Genomic DNA, 24,611 nt, shown 5'->3' on the forward strand with positions numbered 1-24,611 from the left:
ATTTTTCAAAGAAATTGGTATCACTCAAAATTGTACTATTCTATGTATTGATAATCAAAGTGCAATCAAACTAATAAATAATCCTGTCTATCATAAAAAAACAAAACACATTGATGTTAAATTCCATTTCATTAGAGAAAAAGTTAAGAGGAAGTTAATTGTTATTAAGTATGTGCAAAGTTCAGATCAACTGGCGGATATTTTTACTAAAGCTCTGCCTGTTGCTAAATTTGAACATATAAGAGATGAAATATTGTCAGTTATGTAAGTTAAGTTTATTTTCTATTAAGGGCAGGCATAATTTGCGAGATTTTTGTTTATAAAATTTAGTGGGAGTATTGGAAAATTTTTATTGATTTTAGGCTGTATGCTCTGCTCTTATTTATAGTGTAACACTAGATGGCGCCACTTTTGTATATCCTTCCTTCTTGCCATCTTGTATGCGGTGTGTAAATGTGTGTGAATTAATTATTAACAATAAAACGTATAGTTCAAAGAATTCTTGTTTATCAACATAATCTCAATAGTGTGGTACGGCGTTGTGCAATATAGTCCTACACAAAACACCTTAATATATCAACCCCCAATTATAGTTAAATTTAATAGAAATACCCCATAAACACAATCTGTATATTATTTTAGAGAGTCCTCTAACGGTAGATAGTAGAACTATTAGCTCCGAGAACATACAGCAAATACAACGTAGTTCATCTATCCGACACCACTAGTTAAACTAATCTACATTACAGAGTCCCCGCGGTAAATAGTAGAACTAATTATTAATTATCATAAACCAATAAATATATTTATCCCTTTGGGCCCAGAATAGTAATTGCATAAAATATATTTACAAATTAATTACCGAAACAATATAATTTCTACCATACAAATTATAAAAGGCCGAAAATTGTACACCGGTGGGACTGTTGCAATTGTAAAAAACAATACAATATTTACGTTGAACAACATTGTACGATATTTAATTTTGTGTTGTTCAGTGTTGTGTGGTACGGCGTTGTGCAATATAGTCCTGCACAAAACACCTTAATATATCTTTCAATTATAGTTAAATTGAATAGAAATCCCCCATAAACACAATCTGTATATTATTTTGGAGAGTCCTCTAACGGCGGATGGTGGAACTATTAAGTTTGAGAACATCATACAGCAAACACCACGTAGTTCACCTATCCGACACTACTGGTTGAACTAATCTATAGTACAGAGCCCCCTGCAGTAGATAGTAGAACTATAGAATTACAGCCATCAAATAATTATTAATTATCATACAACAATAAATATATTTATCCCTTTAGGCCCAAAATGGTAGTTGTGTGTGTGGTATGTGTGTATTTATGAATTAATTACCGAAACAGCTAATCAAACTAATCCATAATACAGAGCCCTCGCGGTAAGTTATAGAATTTTATTATTGAAGTTAATTATATTTGTTGCATTTGTTTTGAGTTATTGATTTATTTAATTGTTAATTGCTTACATATTGAGATTTATTCGGTAAATTGGTCATATTTATTGACGTTTATTCGTACATACCATTGATTATATTAGATTTGCGCGTTGACGTGGTTTATCTGTCTTTTTGACACCCGATTCATCTTACATAAACATGTTTCGCACGCCCGCTAAGTCACCGGCTACCGGCTACCGAGAATCTACCTTTTTCGACCCCTGACGTCTCGGTCAACAGCGATGGTGACCCCATCGTATCCGTACCGACTGCAACACATGATGGTACTAACACTAGAGGTGCCCTGGGCGACGAAACCCTTAAGCCAAAACCCGTTAATAAACCTGAACCAAATCCACCATCGGTTCAAGCGTCCACGGAGGCTGGTATGTCGAGGCGGAAGACGTTTGTGGTTGAACAAGATATCGTTGAAGACTACATAGGGAAAGGGAAGAGGCTGGCTGAGGATATAAAGAGAAATGTAAATAAAAGCAACAACATGAAGAGAGAATACAGAGATGGTGCAATAAATGCTACTGAAGAGCTGCTTAAGCTGGTGAAGGACATCTCGAAGAAACTCGATGAGGAACGTAAGAAGGGTCCCAAACCAGCAAATACAAATAAGCAACTAGAAAGTAAAGCAGATGCACTCGCAGACGAGAAAGAACATCAAATAAGAAGGGACGTTATAAAAACCATTGCCTCACTAAGTGCCCAAATAAAAAGGCACGAAAGCTACATCAGAGGCATAAATCAAGCCATGGAGAAGACCACCCGATAACAAAAGGACGGCATAGCATCCCTCAGCAGTCAGATCAGGCAGCATGAAACCAAAGTAGTGCAACTGAACAAGAAACTGGAGGAAGTTGAGCTCGACCCGGTGATTGGTGGCGTGCGCGAGGACAGTAGAATGAATAACGAATTACAAAAGATCTACCATGAATTAAGAGAACAGAGGACGGTAATCCAAGACAGTTATGCAGCGATAGCGGCTAGGCCTGCGAAATCTTAACTCTCTGAACAATGAAACGACGGTGCACTCCATCATTGTCTCGTCGGAGGTTAAACTTGAAACAGGAGATAAAGTATTGCAGGACATAAGGAATATAGTGAACGCTAAGGAAGAGGGTATCCGGATAGATAGAGTTAAAAAAGTTAAAGATAGGAAAGTAATATTGGGATGCAGGGAACAAACAGAACTGGATAGAGTCAGTAATAGGATCAACGAGGCCGGAACAAAGCTGAAAGTAGAGGATGTTAGAAATAGGGATCCCTTAGTCGTCATAAGGGACGTCATGGCCTGCAACTCTAATGAAGATATAGTAAGGGCAATAATACTACAGAACAAGCATATCCTGCAGGGCATAACATTGGAAGACCAAAAAAAAAATGACGGTAATGTACCGCAAACCAGCGCGAAATCTGACGCTAGTGCGGTAACTAGTTCGAATAAGTCCTTAAATGATATACAATTTCCGGAACCTGCGTTACAAAACGATATTTTCTCTATATTGTTGCGGTTTCGACAATATAAATTCGTAGCTTGTGCTGATGTAGAAAAGATGTTCAGACAAGTTCTCATTCAATCTGACCAACGGTCACTTCAACTAATATTATGGCGCGAAAATCCTACGGATCCATTAGAGACGTATCAGCTCAATACGGTGACGTACGGAACCGCTTCAGCGCCGTACTTGAGTATGAGATGCATCAGACAACTTGCGCTTGAGTGTGATGATGACGTCATCGCGCGCGTCATCACGCAAGACATTTTTGTCGACGATCTTATAAGCGGCGACGACGATTATCATAACTTGTTTTGTATTTGTGAGTGTTCTTGATTGTGAGTTCTCAGACTGTATTTCCTTTGTGTTTTGTTTCTTAGGTGGTTTGTGAAGTCTGCCGTTAAATTACAAATACTATTGAATTCTTTTTGGTTTTAATGCAAAATAATATTGTACATAATATTGCGCGTCTTGTAGCTGTTGAGTCCCGTTCAGAAGTGAAGATGGTTGTGTTTTCTACGCGTTGCGGAGCTCGCCGGTGCGCCGGTTTGCCGCCCCCTCCCGCGCCGCGCTGCCTCCGTCTTTCCCGACTTCGCGAAAGAGGAGTTGATGCGTAAACATATGGCCCCCGCCTTGGAAGCTCCAGCTTCCAATGAAGTAAATACAGGATGCTGATTACGATATGTGTGTTGTGAGACTCTCGTTGTAGTCCTCTGCATTATGTAAGAGTGGGCAGATTTTTGAGTATGCCCGCTGTACAATCCCAGTCGCCGTTTTGAGGTTAGATACTCGGGATATGCCGTCCTTGCCAGGAAATGTTTGCTGCACTCGTCCAAGACGCCATTTGAGTGGCGGCAGGTTGTCTTCTTTGATTAGAACCAGGGTATTCGGTACGATGTCTTCCTTGTCCGTTTTCCACTTAGTTCTCGTCTGCAATTCGGATATGTACTCCTTAGACCACCTCTGCCAAAATTGTTGTCGGATTTGTTCCACTCGATCATAGCGCGTCAGTCGGTGTGATGCCGTCGTCGTGAGGTCGCTGCAGGCTGGTTCGGTCAACGGTCGGCCGATGAGGAAATGAACAGGGCTGAGTGGACGAAGATCGTTTGGATCTGCGGACATTGGGTGTATAGGACGGGAATTCAGGACGGCTTCTATCTGTGCTAATACCGTGCTGAATTCCTCGTAAGTTAAGTGTGAATTACCTACAACTCGTCGTAGGTGATGCTTACAATACTTCACTCCCGCCTCCCATAAACCACCAAAATGAGGCGAATAAGGCGGTATAAAAGACAAATTAATGTTGTCCTTGGCTGCTAGCGAGACAATTTCTTCGGAATTTTCCGTCATGAATTGTGAAAATTCCTTCATAGCACCTACAAAAGTTTTAGCGTTGTCCGAGAAAATTTGAAATGGTTTCCCACGTCTAGAAATGAACCTTTTAAGTGCAAGTATGTACGCTTGAGTCGTTAATGATGTGACCAAATCCAAATATACCGAGCGAGTGAGAAAACAAACGATTAAAATAATGTAACATTTTTTTTAATTTAGCACCTCTTCCTTTGCGGTTGAGTATAAACATTGGCCCCGCATAATCTACTCCACATCTAAAAAAATGGAAAACCTGACCCCGATGGTTCTATTTCAAGTCTCTCTTTTGGTAAGTTACCCATTTGAATTGAAAAAGAAGTTTTCCAGTTATGCGCGTATAGATAACACAGGTATGTACGGTGTAACGAGCGAGATCGCGACCTCTCAGCGGCCACCAGCTGTCACGGATTGAAGCCAGTAGCAGCTGGGGCCCCGCGTGGAGTAGCTGTTTATGTTCATGCTGTATGCATATTTTTTGTCAAATGAGAAAGTCCTGAATTACTTAATCTGCCTGATGACTTAATGATTTTATCACTGTCCAAAAATATGTTTAAGAATGATATAGGTATTACGCGTAGGTTTCAGAGGTAAGTTGTTTACTAGTGCATCATACATGATCGGAAACGATTGTTGTTGAACCACTCGTGCCAAAACGAGTCGCATTGTCTAATTCATCCGTCAAAAGCGCGCCGGACTTCCGCTGTGATTTTGATTTTGTACAAATGTTATGAACAAATCTTAACATATACGCAATAGCACGCCGTAATCGATTATATGAAGAAAAACGTTCAAATTCAATAAATGACTGCGTTTGACTGACAGACCATTGCCGTCGCGTCAGATTGTAATTCTGGTAGATCATTGTGGTCAATGATTCTGGTTGTAGGTATGTGTTTTAATGATCTAGGTGACATACGAAGCCAACCCATAACAATAGTCGAATAAGTCCAAAAAAAAATTTTAGAAAACATCAATCTGAAGGATTGAAATATTTTAGCGTATAGTCTTGTTGATCGGGTTATATATTGTTAAGCGACTTACCTGAGCTTGATTTGACACTCGCATCAAATACACCTCGAAGCTTAGTAGTCGTACTGTGTTCTCGTAACACACCGTGGTGTGGTAGAAAATAATGTGACGTTGTGTATTAAAGTAATATAAAGTAATATAATTAAAGTGTCTGCTTATGTAGTCATTCACGAAATCGATATGCATTTGTTTATAGTTAGCCGCACTACGTTCTAGCTTGCGCTCGAGTGCATGGAATCGGTTCTCAGCGATAATGAATGTATCGCCGAGCGCATCAGCTGATTCTTGTAAAGGAATGCGCACGGAAAAACGACCCGAATCGTCGCGTTTTGTTGTGGTTTAGAATAAAGTTTCGCATGCGCGTTCCTCTTTTGTATATTTGTTATGAATTGGATGAATTTATTCCAGCTCCCGAAAGGTTTTTAATTGTGTATATGTTTTGTGAACTATCATAATGAACTTTATTCGTTGAATTTGAATATTTCTTATTATAAAATGAGCCGGAAATAATCCATCCGAGTTTAGTGTTTTGTAAATACGGACCATGTTTTAAGCGAATTAATCCGTCGTTTAAAAGTTCCCAAAACTTATCTGCGCCGATTAATAAGTCTATATCAGCGGGTGAATGAAAATCTGGATCAGCTAGCGTGATGTTGTGTGGAATTTGAATGTTGTTGATGTGTGTATGTGTTAACGATGGTATCTGAGCAGTGATACGAGGTAAAACTATACAAGTTAAGCGCGTATTATAATTATTAGTTTTAGCTCGCATCTGAACATCGCATGATTGGGTGGACTGGGTTACGGAGTTACCCACACCTGTGATTTTAATAGAGGATTGTATCAATGGAATGTTTAATTGATTACATAATGACTGCGAGATAAAGCAATGCTGACTTCCGTTATCGAGAAGTGCACGAATTGTGTGATATTTGTTGTTGTTGTCTGCGATTTCGACTAATGCCGTTGACAACAACACAGTAGGTAGTGTTGGATGTGCTGATGTGGTAATGTCACCGTGATGTGTGTGCGAGTGTAGTGAAGCTGTGCCGCCAGTGTGTGGGCTCGACTCAAGCTGCGGCGCCGGCGATACGGTTGAGCCGACGTCGTCACTATTGTCATCACGGTGAATTAGACTGTTGTGTTTTTTATTACACTTCTTACAGGGACCTAACCAACAGTCTTTGACTGAATGATTTGCGCGTAAACAATTTTGACAAAGTTTTTGCTACTTAAAAACTTTATTTTATCTTGTTGTAAGGAGTGGATAGAGCATGGTTAAAAACCACCCTCCACGTTTTTAAATTTTTGGAAAAGCTCCGTTTTTAGTAGAAAAATAGACCTAAACTCAAAAATTTAATAAACAATTTTACCCGATACATCTGGCAGTGTTGTTGTTATTGAATAGACTACGATTTACGATACGATTTAAAACGGGTAAGGTACAACACAAAATTGTAGTATAGACTTAGGTAGATTTAGAAATCTACCTAGACCTTGACTAAAAATATTTTTCTTTTATTAGTTCTTATATTAATCTTAGTTGTACTGTATTTACACTTTAACACTGACCCCCCTATACAGGGCCAGACAAACATTCTATACACTTGACAACTTTCCCCGTTACTCGCACTACACACTACATCGCACTCTCTCTCTCTCTCACACACACACACACACAAAGTTTCGTACACCAACAACAACTGGCGCTGTCAAAAAATGTACTACTCCCAGCCCCGCTACTTCACCTGCGGCAGTATCGGAAGCTGCCAGGACTTTTATCAAGAGACCGGAAACGAAAAGAAGGTCGCTTGATAATATGGACCTGTACAGAAGGCAGCAGCAGAACTACGCTGAGATACCGAGCGACAAACTACTCCTGGAAGTAATGAAGACATTTGAGGATATACCCTCAAAGGTTCAGCAGTACCCTCAGATGAGACGGGACATCAAGTCCTTCCTGGAGGTACAATCGGACAGATGTATCCGCATGCTTTTTGAGTTGAGTAAGCGGATGAAGACTCTGGAAGCAGCAGCGCCCGAGACTAGTACACAGACAGCAGCTTTATTTTCTGACAAAGAACAAAAACTGCTGGAAAAACTGGCAGAGATGGAAAACGCAATAACCACGCGGATTAGCCAAACGGAAGCCAACCTGAAGAAAGAAGTAGCGGAGCTTAACTCAACAAACGACGATCGAGGCGCTAACATCGTGGAATACGTTTACAACAGATTTGAGGAGGCCAAGGTTGCAATAGGCAAATCGACCGAGGGGGTCGTGGGACGGACGCAAGCTCGTCTCGAAGATCTGGTTGGCACTGTCGCCGGAGATGTTGCCGAAGCCAAATGCAAATAAGCGATATTGCAAAAGGGTTGATATCTGAGAGTAGCACGATCCCCAAAACGTATGCCAACGCCGCAGCAGCCAAGCCCGGGCGTCGTCCGGCGCTTTATTAGATGGCGGTAACCTTTGAAGACGATCAAGAGACTGCCGAAGAGGTACTCGCGAGAGTAAAGAAGGCGGTTGACGCTGGGGGTACTGGCCTCAAGGTAAATAAAGTAAGAAAGGCCAAGAATAGCGCGACACGGAAATTGAACTGGAAAAGGTGAGAGAGAGAATAGAAAGCCACGGCGAGGGGTTAATCGTAAAGCCCATGAAGAACAAGGACCCACTCGTCGTCCTTAAAGACGTATTTATAGACAACGACGACGATGAAATGATAAAGGCCCTTTACGCCCAAAACACCGATATCTTCATGGGCCTATCACAAGAGGAGATGGACTTGATAATCAAATATAAAAAGAGGACCAGAAATCCTAAGACCCCCCACGTTGTCATCCAGGTACGGGCGAAGGTATGGCAGAGGATGACGGAGGCTGGCGCCCTCTATCTGGACCTGCAAAGAGTCAGGGTAGAGGACCAGTCTCCGCTCATTCAGTGCACGAAGTGCCTCGCTTTCGGACATGGTCGCAAATTATGCACCGAGAGTGTGGACAGGTGCAGTCACTGTGGAGGCCCACACCTACGCGAGAAATGCGCCGATTATGCCGCGGGAATCGAACCTCAGTGCTGCAATTGTCTACACTCCAAGTTGCGGAGTACGGATCACAACGCTTTCAGTGTCGATTGCCCAACCCGCAAAAAGTGGGACTACCTGGCAAGATCAAACACGGCATACATATGACCCATTCACTCAGTGGAACGCACACACATGACACATAAACACACACACACACACCGATATAAAAGTATATAATAAATATATATGGATATATCAACACAGGCAAACAAACACTGAACACGTATACAAAGGACTAAATAGAAAACAGCCAAAGAAATAATTTCGCAACAAGAAATGACAATAAGTATATATACTAGAGTATATATATACTATTGACAAAGAAACAATGAAAATCATAGATACACTGAGTCAAAATGTCACTATCCCAAAGTTCAAATAAAGGTAACTAAAAAGACATTTTTATAAAGAATTAATACCGGAAGGAACCATAGAAATAAGCTAAAAACATATTGTTGAATAGAATAAGAAACAAAAATTGTACAGAACTAGATTTTAAGAATTAAGTAAGAGTGATTACAATAAACGGTGAATAAAATAAGAAATATATAGTAAGCTGTAGACATAACAATTGAACACTGTACTGTAAAAAAATAGAAGTTGAAAAATATTGTAGCTATATTGTATTGGACAATGTTGGAAAACTGTTAAACAAAAAATTAATGTACTAACACCACGGTTACAATAAACGGTCACATACGTAGTTAAATTATTCCCCCAAGAGATAAAAATAAAAGATAGTCAAAGTAGCGGGAGTCCCACCCGGCTAAGAAAGTAAGGTGATGGATGAAAGAAAGAAATAGTATGAGGCATGTCAGTGCGAGAAGCATACAAGCGAGAAATGGTATGAATGTGTTACATAGAATAATAAGGTCCTGCCGAGCCTATGGAAAAAAAAAAAAAAATTGCGAATTAAATTTAACTAAGCGTATAATGCTATCTATCATATCTCAAATATATGATCCCTTAGGACTTTTGTCACCAGCAGTCATAATATCAAAAATATTATTACAACATTTGTGGCTAAGCAGAATTGATTGGGATACTCCTGTTTCTGCAGACATAACTAAAGCTTGGAAACAATTTATTTATTCATTAAGATTTTTTAAAGGAAATACGTATCCCTCGTCACGTAAGGACTGAACATTTTTTATTTTTTTTTATGATTGAGAGATTACTGGTGGCCCGAAGGCCTTTTCAGTTTCACCAGGACAGGTGGGCGAGCAAAGGCTCAGCCAGGAGGGGTGGGATTTGCTAACAGCTGCCCCAGCGCCTCCGAAGGAGACCTAACAACTCAAGAGCAATTGCTTCGCGAATGAATCTACTACCGGATCGGAATCGCGACCCGCTGAGAAGATCCGGCGAGAAACTCAGCGGGCTGATGAATGGGCTAGGTTGCACGTCGACCTCTTTGTCGAGTTCGACGAGTACGGTTACTGGGGTCCCTTTTATTTTTTTTTTTTCGGGTAGAGGGCCGAACCTCCTACGAGGTCCCCGCGCAAAAGGGGCGCGCGGTGTATGTGAGACTCTACGATCTGCATGGTGTTGTGAGCAGACCGCGGGCCCAAGGATTTTAGGGCCCACCCACTAAACGACTCCCCTGCACTCTTACACCCGACGTCCGATCCCCTCCGAGGTCAGAACCCGGATGAGGTAGGGGGGCTACCGCGGTCAACACTACAACCAGACGGCGCGGCTCACCCCAAGGACGCCCAGCCGACTGAGCCTTCGAGGCGAATCGAAGGCTCTGAAACGTCGGCCGTCTCGGTACGGCAGCCCGTCGGGCCGCCCGGACGGTGCCGCTGGTGTCCCGGGATACCCCGCTGGACCAGAACCAGCCTGCCGGGTCATGACGCGATACACCGTCGACCGGTCGCTCTATTTACTCCACGGCAGCGCGCTAGAGTGCTGGTAGCGCGCCGCGCGGCCTCACCCCCTCAGGTCACCCCTTGACCTTCACCGGGGGGAGGCCGCTACCTACAGGGGCCGGGACGTACGGGCGTATTCCCGCCTCCGGCCCCCGGCTCGACGGCGACGGGTCGGTGCGGAACGGGAAGAGCTCTCCCTCTCTCGCTCCGCCGCCTCCTTCTGCGAGATGGTGGACTCGCAGAAGTCGAGCATCGCCTTCCAGGACGCGTCGCTGCCGAGCATCGTAGCCACGACGCGCGGCAGCGAGAGGTCCTCTCCTATGACCGCGACGAGGGCGGCGCGTTGCTCGTCGAATCCAGAGCAACGCGCCAATGTATGTTCCGCTGTGTCTTCCTCATCGCGGTCCGCGCAGTGGTGGCACTGCGCCGTCGGTTCCCTTCCGGCTATCTTGAAGAGGTACCGGCCAAAACACCCATGGCCGGTCAACATCTGCGTCAGCCGGAAGGTGAGGCATCCGCGGTCGCGGCCCACCCAGTCCACGAGAACCGGGCGGACCGCCTCGACGGTACGGATGCCGGCCGACGGGTCCGCCAAGCGGCGAGACCACGCCTCCAGCACGGACCGCCGAGATTGGAGCCTCCGCGCTCGAACTACACCTTCGCCGGGGCGCCCTTCCCCCCTAGAGCGGAGGTCGCTACGCCACCTGTAATCAGCAGCGAGCGCCTCCGCCTCCAGGTCCCAGGGTGGCGCCCCGGCGAGCAAGCACGCCGCCTCGAAGGACACGGTGCGGTATCCTCGGATGGCCCTGACCGCGATCGCGCGCTGCGGACGTCGCAGCGCGGCGATGTTCTTGCGGGTCAGGGCCTGGCACCATACCGGAGCACCGTATAGTGCCATCGACCGCACCACCCCCATGTATAGGCGGCGCGCCGCCTCATCGGGACCCCCGACGTTTGGAAGGAGCCGGCTCAAAGAGCCGGCCGTTGCCATCAGCCGAGGGCCCAATTTCTTAAAGTGAGCGCGGACGCTCCAACGACCATCCAGTTCGAGGACGAGGTACCTGAGACCGGTCACCCCGACCCCGATGCGAACGCCTCCGATCACGAGGTGGGCATCCGCAGGCGGCGCCCGTCCCGGCCCGTGAAATAAGAGGGCCTGGGTTTTTTCGAGCGCCACCTCGAGCCCCAACCGTCGGATCCTTGCGACGACGTTTGCCACACCTGCGCAAGCCAGACGGGCAGACTCCCGGTAGTCCCTCCCCGGGGCTACGACCAGCGTGTCGTCAGCATAGCAGACGACACTTAGCCCGGGGAGGGAACCCCATAGGGCGCCCCGCAGGACCCAGTCGTAGTCGATGTTCCACAGCAGGGGGCCCAGGACAGACCCCTGCGGAACACCGCGCTCGACGGAAAGCGGTAGACCGCCCCACCGTGTCCGACGCATACGATCGACCTGTCCTCGAGATAGGAGCCGATCAACCGGCGGAGGTACGCGGGGACGCCGTGATACTCCAGCGCCCCCGCGATCACCGACCAGGGCAGGGTGTTGAATGCGTTCCTTATGTCCAAGGACACCGCCATTGCCACCCCGCCTCGGGTTACGGCCTCATCAGAGAGGGCACGCACGCGCAAAATCGCGTCGATAGTTGAGCGGCCCTCTCTGAAGCCGTACTGTTCCGCCGAAAGATCGGGACCCGTCCCGGTCAGGTGCCGGACGATGCGGGCAGCCACGATCCTTTCCAACATTTTGCCCGCCTCGTCCAGCAACACGATGGGGTGATAGCCCGCGGGTGAGTCCGCGGGGCGCCCGTCCTTCCTCAACAGGACCAGTCTGCCCGTCTTCCATTTCGACGGGAACCGTCCCGACTCGAGGCACGCTTCAAAAAGCCCCCCGAGCCGGTCCCCTAGGGCCTCGAAGGCCAAGTTCCAGACCCGGCCGTGAACGCCGTCAGGGCCAGGGGCCGCGTCCTTCGCTCTCATTTTGGACACGGCCGCATGGATCTCTGCCCCCGTGATAGGAGGAGGGGGCACCTCAGCAGCGGGAACGCTTGGGCGACGCGGCAGCGTGCCGCACATTGCGTCCATCTGGGGGGGTTCAAAGCTCCCCCCCGCTGCCGGCGGGAAAAGTGCGGAAACGATTTCCCGCAGCTGCCGAGGCTGAAGCCGCTCGGTGACCGGGAGCGCCCACGGTTGCAGTTTCCTGCGCACCATCTTATATGGACGCCCCCAGGGATCATCGTCGAGCGACTCCAGGAGAGTCTTCATGCTCTGTCTCTTGGCCTCGCCGATGGCCAGCTGCAACGCCGCCTGCTTTTGGCGACATTCAGCGTGCAGCCGGGCCGCTGTCTCCGCGAATGTAGCGTCGCGTCGACGGCGGCGGCGGTGGCGTGCGCTCCGGCGGCGCGCCCTCACGCACTCCTCGCGGAGTCTCGCGATCTCGGGCGACCACCAGAACGCACCCCCACGTGGTGCACGGGGCCGACCCGGGGCATGGCGGCATCACAAACTCTAGCCATAGTGCCTCGGAACCAATCGACCTCCGCATCCACGTCCGCAAGTCGCGCGGGTTTTGGCTCCCACGCAGCAACAGCGGCCGCCTCCATCAGCAACTCCTTATCCATCCGTTTCAAGGCCCATCTGGGGATCGAACGGGCTGCACCTTGCGGGAGCTCCTCCTCACCGCGGGCGCCCGCAGCTGACGCCGAGGATGACGACGACAAGGAGGAGGCGGAGAGCTCGAATCGGAAGTATCTATGATCCGAGAACGTCTCCGCCCCCTCGAGTACGCGCCAGCCGCGGGTTCGGCATGCGACGGACGTGGACGCGAACGTCACGTCCACATGAGACTGCCCGTTCCACCGCACGCAAGTCGCGACCGAACCTCTGTTTATGAGAAAGAGGCTGGTCGCGATCGCCCACTCCGAAAGGGCCTCGCCTCGCGCATCCGTGCGGGGGGAGCCCCAAGCCGTACATTTGGCATTGAAGTCCCCCGCGACGATGACAGGGCGGGACCCGAAGCGGTGTAAAAGCGCTTCGAGCTCGCCCAAGAACTGTTCGAATTCGGCGAGGCTCCTGTTCGGAGAAAAGTACGCCCCGATCACGACGGTCCCGTCGATCCTAGCCGCGATGTACCCGGATCCCCTGGCCACCATATCCAAGGGGGGTAACGCCGCGGATTGTCTTATTAGCATGGCCACGGAGCCGTCGACGTCCCCGATCCAGCAGTCCTGGTCGGTGGGGACGAAGTACGGCTCCGCGGCGACAACAACGTCGATTGACCACTCCGCCATGGTGTGGACGAGGAGATCCTGTGCCCTGGCGGAGTGGTTCAAATTACACTGGAGCGAGCGATGGACGCAACCCATTATGGGGCTACGTCCATCGCTCCCTCGTCTGTCCCGCCCTCCGGCTCGATAACTGCCGCGGCGGGAACTGACTCGCTGGCTGCCCTTATTGCAGCCTGCTCTTTCCTCTTCTTGTTTTTCTTACCGCCCCTCCTCGTTTTGGTAGAGGAGGGAGCGGACTTACACGCCGGGCCCCCGGCCCGGTGGTCGGCCTTCCGCTTGGCCGCGTCGCACAAGACGCAGTGCGGCGCGGCTGTTGTGCAGGAGGCAGCCTTGTGCCCCGGTTGGCCGCAGCGGAAACAAAGGTCGCTGCGGTCCACGGTCGAGGGGCACTTGGCGAGACCGTGGCCGGTGCCGAAGCACCGAAGACAACGCCACGGCCTGGCGTCCTGCAGCTGCACGTGGGCCATTACCCAGCCCACGCGCAGCCTTCCTGGGCTGTCGAAAGGCCGACCCTGTGGAGGGGTGGCCAGGAGGTTCGCCGTTGCTACCGGGCAACGCGCCCACGCCGTCCGAGTACCGGAATATGTTTCCCGGAGCTCCCCGACTTTGACGTCGGCGAGGGCGTCGGCGAGGGGACGCTATGGCCGCAGCGACCTCCTCCTTGGTTGCGCACTCGTCGAGGCCCGTGATTTTTACTTCTCCCATCTTCACGGGCCGCGCGATGCGTACCACCTCGGGGTCCGGCAGGATCTCCCGCAGGCGGACTGCCAGTTTTTCCGCCGCGGCGCTGGAATTGGCGCCGGGGCATTCTAACAGGCGGGCCCCGTTGGCCGTCTGCCGGACCTTCAGGCCACCCTCCACGCCGAGGGCGTCTACGTTGACACCACCGCGCGCCCGGGTCATCACCTCGTGGTAGGTAATGCCCTTTTCTTAGGCCACTTCAGCAGCTCCACTACTACTGCAGCCGACCGCGGGGCACGCGGTTTCCTCCGTCCATTTCGGCCCCTTGGCTCTACTCGACCCTCTTGACGGGGAGCAGTGGCCGCAGGGGTAGGCTTGGGGCGCGGCGCAGCAGGTGCCGCCACCTTCTTGGGCCTGCGCCGCACTAACTCCGTCCAGGCCTCGTTCATATTTGCCGGGGCCGGGGGCAGTGGGCGGTGCTGGGGGGTTGGTGCCAATTTGGCGGAGTTGACGCCCCCTTTCTTTTTGTTACGGCTCCTGCCGGGCCCTGCCTTCGCAGGCTGGGACGGGACAGGAGCCGCCTCCTGGGTCTTAGACTGGCCGGTAGGCCTTGAGGGGGAGGGTTTTGGTGCCCCCGTTGTCTGGAGCTGCCTTGCTGGGACAGCAGCGGCAGGACGTGTCGCGGGTGTCACGTATAATTTCGGTCCGCCATACGTGTTCACGGCCCTTGCAATCCTGCGAGGCGCCGGTACAGGGGGACCGTTCTTCAGCTCATGGGCGAGGGGCGGTCTCGCGCGCTCCACTGTGGAGCTCCTCGCCTTCAGCATGACGAGCCGCCGCCTTAGCTCCTCGACCTCATTGGGGTCTTCGGCTTCGGGCAGAGGAGGGACAGGGGCCGAGCTGCGTTGCCGCTCGATGAGGTCGGCAAACATCGTACGCATCTCGGCCATGTCGACACGCAGCTGTCCATTCTCGGCCCGAAGCCGGCTGTTTTCTGCAGCAATCTGCTCAAAGCGGGCGTGCAGATCTAGTTTCCGCCGCAAGCCCGCCCTCTCCGCGGTTGTGGTTCGGAGGGGGTCAGAGGGACCCATCTCCATTAGGGAGCGCTCTAGGCGCTCAACCTCTCTCACTTCACGGCAGGTGGCCCTAGACTGCGCCGAGGAGGCAGCAGCCAGTCCGCGTGATGACAATGTGTCACGTTCGGTGGCGAGCGGTGCCGCAGCAGCCGCTGGCCCTTCCGCCATCGCCATATATTTGGCGCTGGCGGGCTCACCCTCCGAGGAGTCAGACGGAGCGGAGGACGCCGGCTGTCGAGCCGACTTCCGCTTCCGCCGAGTCCGCTGTCGAGCGCTATCGACGAGGAGCACCGGCGTCTCCCGCCCACTGGACGCGTCGCCCCTCGCGGAGCTTCGCGCCGAGTGCAGCGAGATGAGGCTGTCGCAGCGCTCAAGGAGCACGGTGGGGACTCTGTCCCTTACGCGACCCGTGCTGTCGCCTCCTACATCGTGGCAGTGTTTGCCCCCCCCAGAAACGGTGGGGCAGCGTGCGGCCGATTGCTCGACCGAACGGAGGGATTCTCCCCCCGCGGAGCGGGAGGTACCCTCCTTTTTTTTTTTTTTTTTTTCGGGTAGAGGGCCGAACCTCCTACGAGGTCCCCGCGCAAAAGGGGCGCGCGGGGTATGTGAGACTCAACGGTCTGCATGGTGTTGTGAGCAGACCGCGGGCCCAAGGATTTTAGGGCCCACCCACTAAACGACTCCCCTGCACTCTTACACCCGACGTCCGATCCCCTCCGAGGTCAGAACCCGGATGAGGTAGGGGGGCTACCACGGTCAACACTACAACCAGACGGCGCGGCTCACCCCAAGGACGCCCAGCCGACGGAGCCTTCGAGGCGAATCGAAGGCTCTGGAACGTCGGCCGTCTCGGTACGGCAGCCCGTCGGGCCGCCCAGACGGTGCCGCTGGTGTCCCGGAATACCCCGCTGGACCAGAACCAGCCTGCCGGGTCGGGACGCGATACACCGTCGACCGGTCGCTCTATTCACTCCACGGCAGCGCGCTAGAGTGCTGGTAGCGCGCCGCGCGGCCTCACCCCCTCAGGTCGCCCCTTGACCTTCACCGGGGGGAGGCCGCCACCTACAGGGGCCGGGACGTACGGGCGTATTCCCGCCTCCGGCCCCCGGCTCGACGGCGACGGATCGGTGCGGAAAGGGAAGAGCTCTCCCTCTCTCGCTCCGCCGCCTCCTTCTGCGAGATGGTGGACTCGCAGAAGTCGAGCATCGCCTTCCAGGACGCGTCGCTGCCGAGCATCGTAGCCACGACGCGCGGCAGCGAGAGGTCCTCTCCAATGACCGCGACGAGGGCGGCGCGTTGCTCGTCGAATCCAGAGCAACGCGCCAGCGTGTGTTCCGCTGTATCTTCCTCGTCGCGGTCCGCGCAGTGGTGGCACTGCGCCGTCGGTTCCCTTCCGACTATTTTGAAAAGGTACCGGCCAAAACATCCATGGCCGGTCAACATTTGCGTCAGCCGGAAGGTGAGGCATCCGCGGTCGCGGCCCACCCAGTCCGCGAGAACCGGGCGGACCGCCTCGACGGTACGGATGCCGGCCGACGGGTCCGCCAAGCGGCGAGACCACGCCTCCAGCACGGACCGCCGAGATTGGAGCCTCCGCGCTCGAACTACACCTTCGCCGGGGCGCCCTTCCCCCCTAGATCGGAGGTCGCTACGCCACCTGTAATCGGCAGCGAGCGCCTCCGCCTCCAGGTCCCAGGGTGGCGCCCCAGCGAGCAAGCACGCCGCCTCGAAGGAGACGGTGCGGTATCCTCGGATCGCCCTGACCGCGATCGCGCGCTGCGGACGTCGCAGCGCGGCGACGTTCTGGCGGGTCAGGGCGTGGCACCATACGGGCGCGCCGTATAGTGCCATCGACCGCACCACCCCCATGTAGAGGCGGCGCGCCACCTGATCGGGACCCCCGACGTTTGGAAGCAGCCGGCTCAAAGAGCCGGCCGTCGCCATCAGTCGAGGGCCCAACTTCTCAAAGTGAGCGCGGAAATTCCACCGACCATCCAGTTCGAGGCCGAGGTACCGAAGACCGGTCACCCCGACCCCGACGCGGACGCCTCCGATCACGAGGTGGGCACCCAGAGGCGGCGCTCGTCCCGGCCCGTGAAATAACAGGGCCTGGGTTTTGTCGAGCGCCACCTCGAGCCCCAACCGTCGGATCCTAGTGACGACGTGTGCCACGCCTGCGCACGCCAGACGGGCAGACTCCCGGTAGTCCCTCCCCGGAGCCACGACCAACGTGTCGTCCGCGTAACAAATTACGCTCAGCCCGGGGAGGGGACCCCGTATGACGCCCCGCAGGACCCAGTCGTAGCCGATGTTCCACAGCAGGGGGCCCAGGACAGACCCCTGTGGAACACCGCGCTCGACGGGGAAGCGGTACATCGCCCCACCGTGTCCGATGCACTGGATCGACCTGCCCTCGAGGTAGGAGCCGATCAGTCGGCGGAGGTATGCGGGGACGCCGTGATACTCCAGGGCTTTTGGGCCCGCGCCGCACTACCGTCGTCCAGGCCTCTTCCATATTGGCCGGGGCAGGGGGCAGTGGGCGGGGCTGGGGGGTCGGGGCCGGTTTGGCGGCGTTGACGCCCCCCTTCTTCTTATTTCGGCTCCTGCCGGGCCCCGCCTTCGCAGGCTGGGACGGGGCAGGAGCAGTCGTCTTAGTCTTCCGCTGGCCGGTGACTGGTGCTCCTGAGGGGGCGGGTTTTGGTGCCCCCGTATTTTGTTGGTTCCGCGATGGTCCAGGCTTGGCCGGAACAGCAGCCGAGGCGACCGGGCGTGCCGCAGGTGTCGCGCCTTTTGTAGGGCCGCCATACGTTCTGACGGCCACTGTTTTCCGGGGTGCTGGCACGGGCGCACTGCCTTTCGCCTCATGGGCGAGGGGCGGCCTCGCACCCTGGAGCTGCGTGCTTCCTGTATGAGGAGCTGCCGCCTCAGCTCCTCGACCTCAGTGAGGCCTTCTGCTTCGGGCGGAGGAAGGACAGGGGCCGAGCTGCGTTGCCGCTCAATGAGGTCGGCAACCATCGTTCGCAACTCGGCCATGTCCACTCTAAGTTGCCCATTCGCCGCCTGAAGTTGGCCATTCTCGGCCGATACTTGCTCGAGGCGGGTGTGCAGCAGGGCCACTTCCTGCCGCAAGCCCGCCGTCTCCACGGTTGTGGTGCGGTCCACAACGTCCTGCAGCCTCTCCTCCAGTGTGGCGGCCACCGATTTCGTGGCCGACACTTCGGTGCCCTTGAGGCCTCCAGTCGATTTGGCTGCAATAGTCGCAACTATTTTGCCAACTATCTGACAAGATCGGAGGGGGTCAGAGGGACCCACCAACGTCAGGGCTCTCTGTAGGCGCTCAATCTCTTCTAGCTTCCTTTCCTTTTTATTTTTCGCCTCACGGCAGGCGGCCCTGGACTGCGCCGAAGAGGCAGCGTCCAGTCCGCAAGACGACGGCTTGTCAAAGTCAGTGGCGGGCGGCGCCGAAGCAGCCGCCGGCCCTTCCGCCAACGCCATGTACTTGGCGCTGGCAGGCTCTCCTTCCGACGAGTCGGACTGAGCGGAGGATGCCGGCTGTCGAGCCGACTTCCGCTTCCGCCGTGTCCGCTGTTGGGTGCTGTCCACTAGCAGCGCTGGCGTCTCCCGCCCACTAGACGCGTCGCCCCTCGCGGAGCTCCGCGCCGAGTGCAACGAGATCAAACTCTCGCAGCGCTCGAGTAGCACGGTTGGGACTTTGTCCCTTACGCGACCCGTGCTGTCGCCCCCTTCCTCGTGGCAGTGTGTGCCCCCCCCCAGAAACGGTGGGGCAGCGTGCGGCCGATCGCTCGACCGCACGGAGGGATTCTCCCCACGCGGAGCGGGAGGTACCCTCCTGGGGTAATAAGTTCTTCACAGGTGCCATTTTTCATTTTTCCTTTTTGATTAACCAGGGGTCGGTCCCCTGGGGTCTGGTTGGTACCCTTGGGACTGGACTCCCTCCAGCCATTCATCCCATCGCCGGGCACCAGAACTTAGGATTGGGGCATTTTTTAAAGAGGTTTACGTCCTCGCGGCCCCGTGCCTCGCGGCAGCGGCCCCCGTCCCCCACGCGGTGGGGATTACGGGTTGGCCGGCGGCCCGCCGAGTGCAACGAGCAACACGACAGACCACCGCCCGACGCTCAAAAGAGCAACAACGACGAAGCCACGCCGGTATACCGGTACCCCCCTCTGGAGGGCGTGCCCCTGTAGCCGAAGCCGGGGACATGGCGACCAGCGGCCGGAAGATGCGTAAGCAACGCCGGCTCACTTCTCCATCGAAGGGCAGGCCAAAAGTGGCCCACCACCACCCGTGGGTTAGGTCCGAAACGGGTCGGACGTTACCCGAAAAAATAAAAAGGGGAAGAAGGGGGAAGAGAGAGGGAGCCCGAGCGTCTCCAGGAGGAACACCCTTCAGCGAGTGAAGGGCGTGGAGAGCCCGCAACTCCCCCTGCTGGTTTTGGTCCGCGTCATCCGATCTCTTTCGTTGCAAGGCCTAACTAGGCTACCCTACTCCTACACCTAACCTACCTCCCTAACACCTAAGAATCCTTGCAACGAAAAAGATCGGACGATACCCCTGGGAGTGGGACTGTTCCCAGAGGATCCCGTTATCCGCCACCTACGGACGCGCCCGGTGGAAGTCCAGCAAAACTTCCCCACAGACGGAGCCCCCGGCCACGCAGAGTGCGCGCCGGGGGGCCCGCCCAGGTCCCTCGGGGCTGCTATTCTACCCGCAATTTCACTCTTTTTCGGATTAGAAACAGTTATTTCCGTTAAAAGTTTTTGTAGGCAGGTTTCTATTCTGAGGGAGAATTGATTGACGGTCTCCTGGTTTCTTTGCTTACAATCTTGCAAGTCGGTGAGCAGGTGTGCGTAATGTTTCCGCTCACCGAATTGATTTTTCAGAAACTCTTTAAGAGATGACCATGACTCGAAATCTTTAATTGCACAGGCGCTTTCGGCTTTACCTTCTAATTGGCTTAAGATGTATTTAAAAACTATATCATCCTGCTGAGGCGATGTTAAAGATATAGCGCTATCGCAGTTTCTTAAAAATGCTGTTAATTTTTCTCTATCACCATTAAAAGGTTTTATGAATTTCAGAACCACATTTAACGCAACCTCCTCATCAACCCTTTGCTCTCTGACATTTTTCTTCGAATCTGATTTTGACATTTTACACTAATTTTATAAAAATATTAAATAAAGAAACCAACCCACGGGATATTAGTTGTATAGTTTATTTGCAATGGCCAGGAATACGTGGGCGATACCTACAGCGCGCTTTGTTTAGACTAAGTACGATTGATAAGAACGACCTCGGATCAAGTTTCTGCCTCTTATGAATTAAAATTAATATAGTTCTATTTTTTAAACGTCTAAAGTTATAACACTGAACAATATTAATTGCACAAAACTACAAAGGTTAATTGGTGATGAAAATAACACTGACAGGAACAGCTTACAGGAACTCTTCGTGATAGTTTCAGGATGCATGGCATACGCTTACCATGTACGATTAGATCAGGAACTGGAGATCACCGTCGATTCGGTGCTGGATATGAGAGTCAGGTGTGCCAAAAGGATTCCTGACTATTGGATACCGCTTCACGGTGTTGCAGGAACTTGAAGAGTAGAGAGTATATATATCTCGGTATAATGAGTTCGGGTCCGGAAACTTCTTTCTTTCACTTCTGGATGCAACTTTAGTACTTTTATAAATTTCACTTCACAGGTTTCTTGATATAAAGTTCCTTCTGGGTTAAGGACACTGGGATATTCGCATCCCACCGCTGCCACCAAATGTTAGAATTGAAACTAGGAACTTCTTTTTAAAAAACACTTTTAATACTCCCTAGACTAAATTTATAGTATTTATAGGGAAAGTGAGGAAAACTCGGTATACGTCCCACTCCGATGAAAGTCTGACCCGAACTGCTTTAAAAAGCTAGCTAGAAATCATCATCGGGAATAAATGCTGATATTGATGTTTGGTAAGCATTATTGTATGCTATGTAGGGATATACATACATAACAGTGCGAAGAGCCAGATTCTGCTGGGCCTGTAACTTCACCTGACATGACCTGCGGGATGAGGTGATACCAGGCCGCAGCTGCGTACGTGATACGGGAACGGACATACGTCTTATAAATGCCGAGCTTAGTCCTGACCGGCAACCTGGAGGCCAACACCGGCCGGAGGAGGAATCTCGCATAGCGAGCGGCCGCCAACGCCGACATGGCGTGGGCGGTCATCCTCAAACTCCGGTCGATATCGACCCCCAAGTACCGGACGCTGGATCTAAACTCGACATTAGCGCCACGGAGACTGAGCTGTCCCGGGACGACTCTTGTGCGGACCGGACCGAAGAGAATAGCCGCGGTCTTCCCCACGTTGACCGCGACCCTCCATCGGTCCAGCCACTGGGGCAGTAAGTCCAATAACCTCTGCATCCTCGAAATGGCCGCAGAGGGGAAGTTGGATGACGCGAAGTAGGCGCTGTCGTCGGCAAACAGCGCCAACTTCACGTCGGCTTCCCACGCTTCGAGGTTGCCCTCGAGCGTGGGAATGTCGTTGGTATAGAGAGCGTAGAGGAATGGTGCCAGGACGCTCCCCTGCGGAACTCCGGCCGTGACTGGGCGCACCGACGACTTAGCGCCCTCGACCGCGACAAGGAAGGATCTTCCCTCCAGGTACGACCCCAGCAGTCGCACGTAGGCGTGCTGGAGGTCCGTGTTCTTCTCTAAAGTTTTCGATCCTCTTGGATTGCTGAGTTTATTCACAATTAAACCTAAAATCATACTACAAAGACTTTGGCTGACTAAAATCGATTGGGATGAACCTGTTCCCGCCGACATAAGCAGAGCCTGGCAATCATTTCTTTGCAGCGTGTCTGAAATCCAACACTTGCGAATTCCTAGACATGTCTTATGTCCCGAGTCGATTAACACAGAGCTGCATTGCTTCTGCGATGCTTCACAGTCTGCCTACGCAGCATGCATTTATCTCAGATCTCACGACGCGCAAGGCAACGTGCGCGTACGCTTGTTATGTTCCAAAGCTCGAGTAGCTTCTGTGAATCCGATGACTATTCCAAGACTCGAGCTATGCGCGTGCGTCCTGGGCGCACAGTTGGTGAGTGCCGTGTGTCGCGCATTGCGATGCGCAATTTCCCACAAAATATTTTGGACTGACTCATCTATTGTGCTGACCTGGTTGAGTATGAGATGTGATAGACTGAAAACCTTTGTGGCAAACAGCGTAGGTACTATTTTGGAATCGACTGACATTTCTGAGTGGCGTCATGTGCCAACGTCGTGTAATCCTGCAGATTTAGCTTCACGTGGTTTGGATGTGTCTGCACCTCCTCAGATGGATCTTTGGTGGAACGGCCCAAAGTTCTTGAAAGAAAGGAAAAATGAGTGGCCAGCATTGTTTAACCACCGCCATCCCACTGATGATTTGCCGGAAATAAAGATTAATTTAGTGAAAACATCTAAAAACATGATACAGACATTAATACATTTTGATAGGTATTCTAATTTGCGCATATTGCAAAGAGCTTGTGCATATATTTTAAGATTCGTTTTAAATTGCAGAAACAAACTCAATAGAAAGAATGGTATATTGCAGCCTGATGAGCTCATCAATTCATTTGAAACTTTAGTGAGATTAGCTCAGAAGGATAGTTTTAGTGCTGAACTAGCCACAATCGATAATAAAGGCGTGCTGAGTCCGAACAATCCTTTAATTTCCTTAAGCCCGTTTATTGATGATAAGGGTATATTACGTGTAGGTGGTCGTTTAAATTATTCTTGTCAGATTTACGACAAACGTCATCCTATGCTACTACATGCGAAGCATAAATTGACAAAACTATTGTTCCAGCAAGAACATTTACGTCTTCTGCATGCTGGCCCACAGTTACTACTGTCCACTGTCAGAGAGTTCGTCTGGCCCATAGCGGGCAGAGATCTGGCACGTGCTACTGTGAGACAATGCATTGTATGCAGGCGGGCAAGTGCTAAGATGCTTGCACCTATGATGGGCGCATTACCCAGTCAACGCGTTGATCCTGCCTTCCCCTTTATAAGTGCTGGTATTGATTTTTGTGGACCTTTCTTAATAACTGATAGGAAGGGTAGAGGGTGTAAGATATCGAAATGTTATATGTGCGTTTTCGTCTGCCTCAGATACAAATGTTTGCATTTAGAAGCCGTAAGCGACCTCACCAAAGAGGCATTCATATTATCGTTGCGTCGTTTTATCTCTCGCCGAGGTAAGCCGAAGGAGATTTTCTGCGATAATGGCAGAAACTTCGTATCTGCATCCAAAGAGATTACAGAATTTGTGAACTCTCATGCTGATGGCGTCGGTGGATTCCTTTCTAGTGAAGGGATTGATTTTAAATTTCAACCGGCATATGCACCACACTTCGGGGGTCTATGGGAGGCGTCAGTCAAATCAGCCAAATTTCATTTGAAAAGAATTCTCGATAACACTCACTGCACATTTGAAGAATTAGCTACTTTGTTTAATCAAATCGAAGCCATACTCAATAGCAGGCCTTTATGTCCCTTATCTTCCTCTCCTGATGACCTTGCTCCTCTGACTCCCGGACACTTCCTCATTGGAAGACCTTTGACGTCTTTGCCATCACCTAACTACATGCAACTTAGTACCTCTAGATTGAGCCGATACCAACACTTGGAGCAGATTCGTCAACATTTTTGGAATCGATGGCAGCTAGAGTACTTGAACGAATTACAGCAAAGACACAAATGGCGCGTACCAGCAAGATCAATCCAGAATGGTGACTTAGTTCTACTGAAGGACGAGAATATTCCACCGATGCAATGGCGGACGGGTCGAGTCATCAACCTATTTCCAGGAAAGGACAATATCGTGCGAGTAGCCGAAATCAAAACTTCGACTGGCGTTTATCGGCGTGGACTTCGATATCTTTGTCCTCTATTGGATACTGCAGAAGATTCTTCATTGGAAGCAAATGCTTCCAAGGCCCCGGAGGATGTTAAGGATCTCTAAATCCCCCTCCAAACAAGTTTTTATTCTCGCCCACCACCGAGCTTCACTTCATCAAGCGATCGCGAACGCATATACATCTTTAACGATTACATACATTATCTACTACAATATTCAACCTCATTATTATTTGTTCTTCAGTTTTTATCTTTTAATATACTTGTAAATACGAGCCAAATCGTTTCATTGAAGAGTACAATAAGA

The 24,611-nt window shown here is 51.6% G+C and overlaps 2 protein-coding genes across 2 annotated transcripts; one reads left to right on the forward strand and one right to left on the reverse strand.

Moving 5' to 3' along the window:
* Positions 1 to 3,648: 3,648 nt before the first annotated feature.
* LOC134201713 (uncharacterized) lies at positions 3,649 to 4,344 on the reverse strand. Its single transcript, XM_062676960.1, has one exon. It carries the CDS (start codon positions 4,342 to 4,344, stop codon positions 3,649 to 3,651), a length of 696 nt encoding a protein of 231 aa, XP_062532944.1.
* A 13,748-nt stretch (positions 4,345 to 18,092) lies between these two features.
* Positions 18,093 to 24,410, forward strand: LOC134201714 (uncharacterized). The gene is made up of 4 exons (XM_062676961.1): positions 18,093 to 18,157; positions 20,819 to 20,935; positions 22,964 to 23,156; positions 23,253 to 24,410. Exons 1-4 carry the CDS (start codon positions 18,093 to 18,095, stop codon positions 24,408 to 24,410), a joined length of 1,533 nt encoding a protein of 510 aa, XP_062532945.1.
* The last annotated feature ends 201 nt before the right edge of the window (positions 24,411 to 24,611 follow it).

The sequence above is a fragment of the Bombyx mori genome, chromosome W (genome assembly GCF_030269925.1).
Source record: "Bombyx mori chromosome W, ASM3026992v2".
Classification (NCBI taxonomy): Eukaryota; Metazoa; Arthropoda; class Insecta; order Lepidoptera; family Bombycidae; genus Bombyx; species Bombyx mori.

Excerpts from the sequence above, each read along its gene's own strand:
- LOC134201714 (XM_062676961.1), top strand. The coding sequence starts at position 18,093 with ATGGTCCAGGCTTGGCCGGAACAGCAGCCGAGGCGACCGGGCGTGCCG. Across the intron at positions 20,936-22,963 it reads GTGCTGGATATGAGAGTCAG|AAACAAACTCAATAGAAAGA; the intron begins GTGTGCCAAAAG and ends TTTAAATTGCAG. Across the intron at positions 23,157-23,252 it reads ATGATAAGGGTATATTACGT|CAAGAACATTTACGTCTTCT; the intron begins GTAGGTGGTCGT and ends CTATTGTTCCAG.
- LOC134201713 (XM_062676960.1), bottom strand. The coding sequence starts at position 4,344 with ATGAAGGAATTTTCACAATTCATGACGGAAAATTCCGAAGAAATTGTC.